This window comes from Sinocyclocheilus grahami, unplaced genomic scaffold, assembly GCF_001515645.1.
Source record: "Sinocyclocheilus grahami isolate Dianchi unplaced genomic scaffold, SAMN03320097.WGS_v1.1 scaffold303.1, whole genome shotgun sequence".
Lineage (NCBI taxonomy): Eukaryota > Metazoa > Chordata > Actinopteri > Cypriniformes > Cyprinidae > Sinocyclocheilus > Sinocyclocheilus grahami.
In genome coordinates, this window is record NW_015505482.1 from 1,456,966 (window position 1) to 1,467,883 (window position 10,918).

The following is a 10,918-nucleotide window of genomic DNA, read 5'->3' on the forward strand; positions in this document are numbered from 1 at the left end:
AGCCTCAGTCATGAGAGATACACATCCCTCATATATATATATATATATATATATATATATATATATATATATATATATATATACATTAGACTTGATTTGAAAATAGACCCAATTTAATTAATTGTGTAGCCCTAAATAGTAGTGACATTAAATGCATTTTTAATAAGCATTGGTAAATTGTTTCACTATGTGGGTTAAACAGCTGTGTATGATAAAAGTATGAGTGAATCAGTGAATGAAATACATATTTGACACATTTTTTTTTTTAAATATCGTAATACTATGACTTTTTTGATTTGTTTATACTGTGGTGTGGACCTACAAAAACAAGTCTGCCCTTCATCCAAGCTATAGCTCACATCAGCAGCCAGTCATGTGCAGCAGTTCAAGTAGCAGCTCCATTTTCAGTAAGGAAAGCAGAGAAAGCTTCTCTAGTCTCCCTGCTGTGAGGCTTCAATAAATCAGCAGGAGCAGACGGGCAGTTCCAGCCGAGACTCGTGACAGTCTAGCACCGTAACACACGTGTGTGGAGCTCTGGAGGGAAGAAAAGTGCTGGGATACTTACTGAGGAGTAGCTGGAGGAGGCATTAGACACCAGTGAGAGCACTGAGCCATGAACTGCAGGTGGAAAGAGACACACAGAGAGAGAAACACACACAAGTGTGAGCTTAAAAGCAATTGAGTAGCTAAATCCTACATTTCGGCAAAATCAGATTATTTATCGTACCTATCCTGTGTTGTTTTATCATTTGTTGAATCACATATAGATTCCATAGCTTTGTTTTAGCATACAATTAGAGTCATTTTGATTCAAGGCTTAAGGCAATAATGGTAATATATTTGCTCCTTGTGGGATTCGAACTTGCAACCTTTACCAGTCCAGATATTTCATCTGTACTCCCCATGTAGACTGTAGCATATCAATCCAGAGTCTCACCGTCATCGCCGGCGTCTCTGTCTCTGAAGGAGCCGGATCGGATCATGCTCTTGGGCCGCTCGGCGAGCGATAATGTGCTGCCCAGAGGAGAGGCCTGATACAGCTCAAAACTGGCCTCGTGAGCGGGGATGCTGTTGGATCTGGTCATTCTTGGCGTTCCTGAGGTGGGACTGGGTGCTACTGCACATAACAGACAGCAGAGAGAGCCAGAGGTTATATATGATATAAAACAGATAAAGGTGCCCAGCATACTGCCTGACACAGACAAAGACAAATGCTTGAAATGCAAATATAAATATAAAATAAACATACAAATATAACATGAAAAAGCCATTAATTCTGCTTAACATATTTAAATGTATGAAAGTTAAATGTGTTCTAGATGTTGTTTAATGCTGTCTTTAAATATATATAAAGTATATATACAGTGGGTACGGAAAGTATTCAGACCCCCTTAAATTTTTCACTCTTTGTTATATTGCAGCCATTTGCTAAAATCATTTAAGTTAATTTTTTTCCTCATTAATGTACACACAGCACCCCAATTAAAATATTCATAATTTATTCATAAATACAAGTATCCATTAATTCTGCTTCACTCATAATTATGAAAGTTAAAAGTGTTCTAAAAGTTGTATGTTTATATTTTACATTTCTACAAAAACTTTTATTTATAACATATTTATAAGTATTTTATATACAAAAATTATTTTCATGAATACATAGTCGTTAATTCTGTTTCACCCATACATATATTTAAAAATGATCGAAGTTGTTTAATAAATGTTGTTTAATCCTGTCTTTAAAATATATGTTCTTTAGAATATTTTTGGTTAAAAAGAAATTTGAAAATAAACCACATTTTTACAGCTATCAAACTCACTGAAATTAAAGGATTAGTTCACTTCTGAATTAAAATTTCCTCATAATTTTCTCACCCCCATCCAAGATATTCATGTCTTTCTTTCTTCAGTCGAAAAGAAATTAAGGTTTTTGAGGAAAACATTCCAGGGTTTTTCTCCATATAGTGGACTTCAGTGGGGTTCACTGGGTGGAAGGTCCAAATTGCAGCTTCAGTGCAGCTTCAAGGCGTTCTACACGATCCCAGACGAGGAAGAAGGGTCTTATCTAGCGAAACGATCGGTCATTTTCTAAAAAAAATTACAATTGATATGCTTTTTAACCTCAAACGCTCGTCTTGTCTAATTCTGCATGAACTCTGTGCATTCCGGTTCATGACAGTCAGGGTATATCGAAAAACTCCCATCTCATTTTCTCCTCCAACTTCAAAATTGTTCTAAATCGTCCTAAATCGCTGTTTACCATTTTCTGTAACGGGCGTTTGACCAGTAAACACTGGGTCGGTACTTCTGCAGCGATGTAGGACGATTTTGAAGTTGGAAGAGAAAATGAGATGGGAGTTTTTCGACCTACCCTAACTGTTTCGAATGGGACTGCGCAGAGTATGCATGCACATTGCAGAGCTACACAAGACAAGCGTTTGAGGTTAAAAAGTATATATTTTTTTAGAAAATGACCGATCGTTTCGCTAGATAAGACCCTTCTTCCTCGTCTGAGATCGTGTAGAACGCTTTGAAGCTGCAAATTGGACCTTCCACCCAGTGAACCCCACTGAAGTCCACTATATATAGAGAAACCCTGGAATGTTTTCCTCAAAAACCTTAATTTCTTTTCGACTGAAGAAAGAAAGACATGAACATCTTGGATGACATGGGGGTGAGAAAATTTAATTCAGAAGTGAACTAATCCTTTAGTCTTTTTTATATAAAAACGATTTGTTTATCCATCTTTCCAGAAATGCTCAGTCATTGAGACTCTGAAGTGTTCAGTCACTTACTGATGCCCCTCAGTGGTGTTTTGGTGTTTTTTATGGGTGAAGGGAACTGCGGCGGGCTGTTGGCCTCAGTCAGGCTCACTATAGTGTGCGAGTGACGTCTCTCTTTGCTGTCCTCCTCAGCCTGCGAGGAGATGTGCTGGCTGATGGGACATGAGGGTGTGACGTTAGCTCATGGATTTACTACAACAGATCAAACCGTTTGCCCCATCAAGAGGAGCACCATCATGAAGCAGTAGAGGTGAAGTGAAATGATAAGTACCTTAAGCCTTTCTTTGGGAGAGTATTTCTGTCCCTTTGTGAGCTGAAAGAAAAAAAAAGAGAGAAACGAGAAAGTGAGAAATAGAGCATTATTCAAATGACAGGACGCTTATGCATGGAAATGAAGAGATCAGACTCCAAAAATAGATCTCAGTAATTTGTAAAGCAAAATGAGCAATTAGTAGTTCAGTCAGAGGGATTATTAGCAAAGATATAATCACAGTGTTAACATAATAGGCAATTGTTCTGCTTTGATTTTCGGGTGGATGTGAACCGAGTGCAAATGTGCTGTAAGAAGATCAAGAAGCTAAATATTAAACTTCGGTGTGTAAGGTAAGAATGACTTTGATTGATAATCACTGAACTTCTGAATTAAAATTTCCTCATAATTTTCTCACCCCCATCCAAGATATTCATGTCTTTCTTTCTTCAGTCGAAAAGAAATTAAGGTTTTTGAGGAAAACATTCCAGGGTTTTTCTCCATATAGTGGACTTCAGTGGGGTTCACTGGGTGGAAGGTCCAAATTGCAGCTTCAGTGCAGCTTCAAGGCGTTCTACACGATCCCAGACGAGGAAGAAGGGTCTTATCTAGCGAAACGATCGGTCATTTTCTAAAAAAATATATACTTTTTAACCTCAAACGCTTGTCTTGTGTAGCTCTGCAATGTGCATGCATACTCTGCGCAGTCCCATTCGAAACAGTTAGGGTAGGTCGAAAAACTCCCATCTCATTTTCTCTTCCAACTTCAAAATCGTCCTACATCGCTGCAGAAGTACCGACCCAAATCGCTGTTTACCATTTTCTGTAACGGGCGTTTGACCAGTAAACACTGGGTCGGTACTTCTGCAGCGATGTAGGACGATTTTGAAGTTGGAAGAGAAAATGAGATGGGAGTTTTTCGACCTACCCTAACTGTTTCGAATGGGACTGCGCAGAGTATGCATGCACATTGCAGAGCTACACAAGACAAGCGTTTGAGGTTAAAAAGTATATATTTTTTTAGAAAATGACCGATCGTTTCGCTAGATAAGACCCTTCTTCCTCGTCTGAGATCGTGTAGAACGCTTTGAAGCTGCAAATTGGACCTTCCACCCAGTGAACCCCACTGAAGTCCACTATATATAGAGAAACCCTGGAATGTTTTCCTCAAAAACCTTAATTTCTTTTCGACTGAAGAAAGAAAGACATGAACATCTTGGATGACATGGGGGTGAGAAAATTATGAGGACATTTTATTTCAGAAGTGAACTAATCCTTTAATAATCAATTATCCATCTTGAGAATGTTCCAGAAATGCTCAGTCATTGAGACTCTGAAGTGTTCAGTCACTTACTGATGCCCCTCAGTGGTGTTTTTCCTGTCAGTATGGGTGAAGGGAACTGCGGCGGGCTGTTGGCCTCAGTCAGGCTCACTATAGTGTGCGAGTGACGTCTCTCTTTGCTGTCCTCCTCAGCCTGCGAGGAGATGTGCTGGCTGATGGGACATGAGGGTGTGACGTTAGCTCATGGATTTACTACAACAGATCAAACCGTTTGCCCCATCAAGAGGAGCACCATCATGAAGCAGTAGAGGTGAAGTGAAATGATAAGTACCTTAAGCCTTTCTTTGGGAGAGTATTTCTGTCCCTTTGTGAGCTGAAAGAAAAAAAAAGAGAGAAACGAGAAAGTGAGAAATAGAGCATTATTCAAATGACAGGACGCTTATGCATGGAAATGAAGAGATCAGACTCCAAAAATAGATCTCAGTAATTTGTAAAGCAAAATGAGCAATTAGTAGTTCAGTCAGAGGGATTATTAGCAAAGATATAATCACAGTGTTAACATAATAGGCAATTGTTCTGCTTTGATTTTCGGGTGGATGTGAACCGAGTGCAAATGTGCTGTAAGAAGATCAAGAAGCTAAATATTAAACTTCGGTGTGTAAGGTAAGAATGACTTTGATTGATAATCACTGAGGGAAGGTGTGCTGTTACTTTTTTTAAGTGATCTGGCATATGATTCTTGCTTGGTAGACAACAAAACAGATGAAAAAACAGCATAGATTTACATTTAAAAGTGCAGTATGTAATATTGATAGCTAGCTTAAATTTAAAACATTGGAGAGAGTTGTTTCTGCCCAGACTCGACGCTCACACGGGTTGCCAGATTGAGGACTCGCAACAGGAACAAACACAAATGACGATATGCCTCTGGTCATAGAGCTTTTTAGATGGGTGCCGAAACGTTTTAGTTCGGGTAGAATCTGCGATCTCTGAACCAGTTTGTTTACTGGCTTCCATGGCTGCAATATGCTGCGTTTTCCACCAACTGGCAACCCGGGATGTCGGGTTGACACCAAAAATCCAACTGGGTAAACTGGCAGTGGGCGGAGTCACATAGACCAAAACAAAAGTGGGTTAAGTGGGTTTGCCTACCGCCATTAAAAAGAAAAGAAGACACTCAAATGTGCATGTGACACACAAGAAACATTGAGGTCAGTTCCAGCGTTCCATTAATCTGCCGTCAGACTATCTGAGACACCATTGTTATAACGCATTGCTATAGGTTGCGTCTTGATTTGGTCTTGACTGACAGACTGGCATTCTGAAAGCACGAGCGTCGTGCTTTCTAACCTTATCTCCACTTTATGTTGCAATTATTCAGCTTATTGTACATATAAATTACAAGAAGTTTATATCAGTAGTCCCGTATTCATAACTGTGACCACATAATCTGTTTACAATGTCTACCATTGTAACATGTTTACGTCTGCCAATATCTGTATACAGTGTGTGCATATACAGTATATATATATATATATATATATATATATATATATATATATATATATACAGTACATACAAAGAGAGTGTAAGAGTGTATGGGATGTTTTGTAAAATGCAAACAAATCAAGAATCTGTGATTTGTTAATTCTCTTTAACTTTTATTTAATTGACCAAAGTACAAAGAAAAGATTTGCAAAGTTTTCACTGACCAATGTAAATGTATTTTGTAAATATGAACAAATTTTGTTTTTGACGGCTGCAACACACTCCAAAAATGTTGGTACAGAGGCTAAATAAAAGTGAAAAGGTTATATTTTATTATTTTTTTTTTTTTACTCTCTGCACAACTCTGTATACATTGAATTATATTATATGGGGAAATTTTTAGGCACGTCACAACAAAAATGTCCGAGCATGGAATGGAATACAACCATACAAAAGTGTTTTGCATTAGACATAAATAAATTAAAACAGCGGCCACACCTACCCTTTTCTGAGTCCATCATTTGTGCTGTGCAGTGGGGTATGTGAATAATGGAGGTAAAAAAATAGCGAATAATATGAATAATGGAATGACTCGGTCAATGACTCGGATTGGATCGGGGGCACAAAAAACCTGATTGGGACATCCCTAATATTATGGTATTTTTATGCTTTAGTACAGTCAAAACGATGTGAACTGTATCTAGAGTCCTAGTAACCACATGCTAACATGCTTCACCATCTGAATGCTCTCTGAAAGAATGAGAGAGATTAACAGGCAGAGAAACAGCACTGTGAAGAACGACTCCTCTGGACACACAGGACAGCCCTGAGTGAGACTTTGAGGAATACATCATCAAACTCTTATGGCCACTAGACACAATTCTGTGCAACAGATATAGCCGAGTCTTCATTAATAACTCCCCAGTGAAGAAACGAATAAAGAGAGCTAGAGTTCAGAGCTGTGATGAAGGGAGATGAGCTGCTAAATTGAAACGTTATTAAAGTCAATGTGAATTAAACAAATCGGGGATTTCCTGGCTCCTGACCCTCATTAGCCTTTAGCTCTGCACCGCGGCCCAATATAAATAATGAGCAAGATTAAGGCCGTGAGCTATTGTCCAGTTTTAATATGACTAAGCAAGCGTTAATAAAATTTGGTGGTGATTTTTATAAAGGAAGCCACATAAAAACAGAGAGGCCATGTGTGGCAGAGTGCTACATGAACCTTGTGGTGAAAATAACCTCGGTATAACAGGAAGAGTGAGCTCCTTTTAGATGTTTCCACTGGCACACCCAGTGATGAGCTGCTGCTTTGAACACACCACAGAATATGTTCGTTTAGGCCAGAGAAAGGAAATGACCACGGTTACTGATGAATTCATAAAAGACATCGTTTGGTTTGTTTCTAATTTTTGTTTCTAAATATAATATAATATAACATAATATAATATAATAATTAGTGCTGGCAACGATCACATTTTTAATCGCAATTAATCACATGATTGTCTGCGATTAATCGCATTGTTATGCACAAAATGCAATTATGAATTCAAAAGTAGTGTATTGTCCCCTTTTTCATTTAAAAGTACTGCAATATGAACAAAAGTACAATAACATTTTGTTTGCAAACACTTTAAACAAATAAGGTGCTTTTTTACAGCAGTATTCCTTTTACATTGTGTTTATGATGTTATGTTTTTGTGGCTTTTACTCCATGTTAATTATCAAGCATGAGGGGGAGATCTGATTTTTGATTTTGACAAAAATATAATTACAACACTGAGTGGAACATGAGTCATTAAAAATGTTTAGTCCATTTTCCTTCAAATCTGAAATGTGTAAGCAAATTTTTACAGTGTTTAGGAGTAGACTAGCATAGCTCAAGTGAGCACAGACAGGAGGCCTCACCTGTCTGTTGTGAGTGTGAGCGAGACCCTGCTTCCTGTTGACCAGCCACCATCCGTCCCTCTGTCCTCATGTCTGGGCCTGGGCTCCGTCATGCCACCCCCTGCTGGAGACACGCTCATCTGCAGAGACAAGGACTCCATGCTACGGTGCAGCCCAGAGAGGCGGGGGTAGAGCGAGGGAGAGCCGCCAGCGCTGCCCCCTCGGCCCATGGTGGCGCTGGAGAAACACTCAGAGGAGTTGACGTTGAGGATGGGAGCTGGACTGGGCGTCAGACAGCTTGTGCTGCTAATTCCTGATAGTTCTTGTAATTTGGAGAAGGGCGGCACTTTGGGAGGAAGCTGGTCCTCCACGCTGACTATCCCACAGTCCAGGCTGTTGGAGTTGACCTTGTCCAGGTGAGCAGGTTTGGGCAGAGATCTGGCACTGGAGGGCCTGTGAATGCCATGATACACAGATGAGTTCAAAACCAGACGCACAAATAACTCACACAACAGAAACGTCAATGACGAAAATAAACACATGAAAAATACGAAGATATATGGCTGATTTTTAAAAGAATAAATAAATTAAATAATAAAAAATGTAAGTACAGATAATACCACCTTTCAACCTTTGATTGTAATTAAAGAGAGTTTTTAAGAGTGCTCAAAACTTTTTTTTTTGTTTGTTTCCCAAGTGTTGAAATCAAGAAAATCAGGATTTTTTTAAAGAAATTTAAATACATCACTACAATTATCACATCAAGAATATTAAACAACAACTGAGTTTTTTTTTCAGTCCTATGCATGTTATATAATTTGTTTTATGGTTACATTATATTGGTTATATCAGTAATATATATGGTTATCATGGGTGCACATCTCTACCGTAGCAACATACTTACAATCTGAATAATTTATTAATAGAAAAATGTATTCTTTTTAATTTTAGTTCAGATTTTAGTAATCTTATGTGCTTTTGTCATGGTTTATCTCAATAAAAATAATGCAGCTTTATTTCAATAAAAATAATAGTTTTAGAAATTAGTTTAAAAAAATAATATTTTGGAAATAGTTTATTTCTTTCTTTATATATATATATACAGTGGGGCAAATAAGTATTTGATACACTGCTGATTTTTCAAGTTTTCCCACTTACAAAGAATGGAGAGATCTGTAATTTTCATCGTAGGTACACCTCAACTGTGAGAGACAGAATCAAAAAAAAAAATCCAGAAAATCACATTGTATGATTTTTAAATAATTAATTTCCATTTTATTGCATGAAATAAGTATTTGATCACCTACCAACCAGCAAGATTTCTAGCTCTCACAGACCTGTTAGTTTGTCTTTAAGAAGCCCTCCTATCCTCCACTCATTACCTGTATTAATTGCACCTGTTTGAACTTGTTACCTGTATAAAAGACACCGGTCCACACACTCAATCAATCAGACTCCAACCTCTCCACTATGGGCAAGACCAAAGAGCTGTCTAAGGACACCAGGGACAAAATTGTAGACCTGCACAAGGCTGGGATGGGCTACAGGAAAATAGGCAAACAGCTTGGTGAGAAGGCAACAATTGTTGGCGCAATTATTAGAAAATGGAAGAAATTCAAGATGACTGTCAATCTCCCTCGGACTGGGGCTCCATGCAAGATCTCGCCTCGTGGAGTATCAATGATCCTGAGAAAGGTGAGGGATCAGCCTAGAACTACACGGGAGGACCTGGTCAATGACCTGAAGAGAGCTGGGACCACAGTCTCAACGGTTACCATTAGTAACACACTACACCGTCATGGATTAAAATCCTGCAGCATGGGCAAGGTCCCCCTGCTCAAGCCAGCACATGTCCAGGCCCGTCTGAAGTTTGCCAAAGACCATCTAACTTGTCATTCTAACTTCTTGTGTTAGCAAGTCCAGTTAACCAGCTTTTTCTCCAAAAAGTGCAAAATGTCACAGAATTTCAAAAATACACACAATATACCAAAATTAATAACACTGAAAAGGTGTATTAGCATAGATGGTTCATTTCACCTCTGAGAGTTGGGAGAGGGCAGCTCTGAATATTTGCCCAGGCTGGATGGTTGCCGAAGCCCAAGTAGTCTGGAAGGAGGCTCCAGCGTGCTCTGTGTTGGTGTCAATGTGCCGTTCTTTAGCAGGCCGCCTCCGCCACACTCAGAATCAGACGCCACCGCCTTGGCTTTGGCCTTCTCCTTCTCCCGGTCCGTCTGGTTGACCGGAGCGCATCCTCCTGTACTGGCCCGATGGAAGCTCTTCACACTGCCTGGTTCCTTCAGTCTGGACGGGGCGGGCACTGTTTTTAGGCCCTGTAGACCAGCGTCCATGTTGCTGCTGACGGGACGAGCGCCCGGCCGTCCTCCCGTCAAACTCAAGGTGCTGGACTTAGCAGGTCTCGGGAGACTACGATACTGGATGTTGTTGCGTGCGTTCGGAGCCATGAAACCTTGATCACAGTTCGACACATCAAGACTGGTCTTGCGTCCTCCACCCACCTCGCCGGCAGAGGGTTTCACTGGGATACCAGAGGTTTTAGGAGTTTTGTTGACAATCACAGAGTTTTCGGAGACGGTGTTTCCACTAGTTGTTAGCACAGTGGCGGTGCCGGTAGTTGGAACGGTTTTCTTGTAACCGAAGGAATTAACCGTGCCGGCGGAGGGACGAACGAGACCAGAGGGAGGTTTTCTGTGCTCGCCACGTTCTTTTCCTGCATCCGAACTGGAGCGCTGTAAGCCTGAGGATTTCACTGGCATTTTGGCTTTATCCACGACTCGCTGATCGTTCTTTGGAACTGCAGGCACAACAATAAACACAATCAGTGTAATAAACATAATCATGAGTAACCAGTGGTGGACAGTAATGAAGCATTCTTATTATTTTACTTTTTCTTGAGTACATTATAAAGCATAATACTGTACTTTTTACTACACTACATTTCTTAAAAACATGTCACTCCTCGTTATTTTGAACTGGAGAAATCGTCACTTGCTCCAAGATGCGATAGTGGAGTCCGATTCATGAACGAGCTGATTCTTTTCAATGAACCTGTTAAATCAGTTCACACACTGCACTGAATGATTCATTTGCGTTTCAGATGAGCGATTCATCTCTTCTCAAGTCAACAACTCACTAATTAACTAACTAATGCCGAATTTTAGGATTTATTATTGTGAATGAAAATCATATTTAGGTCACGTATTTTGATAA

General features: G+C 39.5%; 1 protein-coding gene across 1 annotated transcript in view; it reads right to left on the reverse strand.

Moving 5' to 3' along the window:
- Positions 1–10,542, reverse strand: part of LOC107601324 (neuron navigator 1-like) — a 31,117-nt gene extending 20,575 nt beyond the window's left edge. The window contains exons 1-6 of the mRNA XM_016293479.1: positions 9,728–10,542; positions 7,712–8,143; positions 4,647–4,688; positions 4,388–4,527; positions 938–1,117; positions 566–618 (exon numbers count right to left, since the gene is read on the reverse strand). Coding sequence (XP_016148965.1) covers positions 566–618; positions 938–1,117; positions 4,388–4,527; positions 4,647–4,688; positions 7,712–8,143; positions 9,728–10,542 — 1,662 coding nt within the window. The remainder of the gene's footprint in view (positions 1–565; positions 619–937; positions 1,118–4,387; positions 4,528–4,646; positions 4,689–7,711; positions 8,144–9,727) is intronic.
- Between the last annotated feature and the right edge of the window lie 376 nt (positions 10,543–10,918).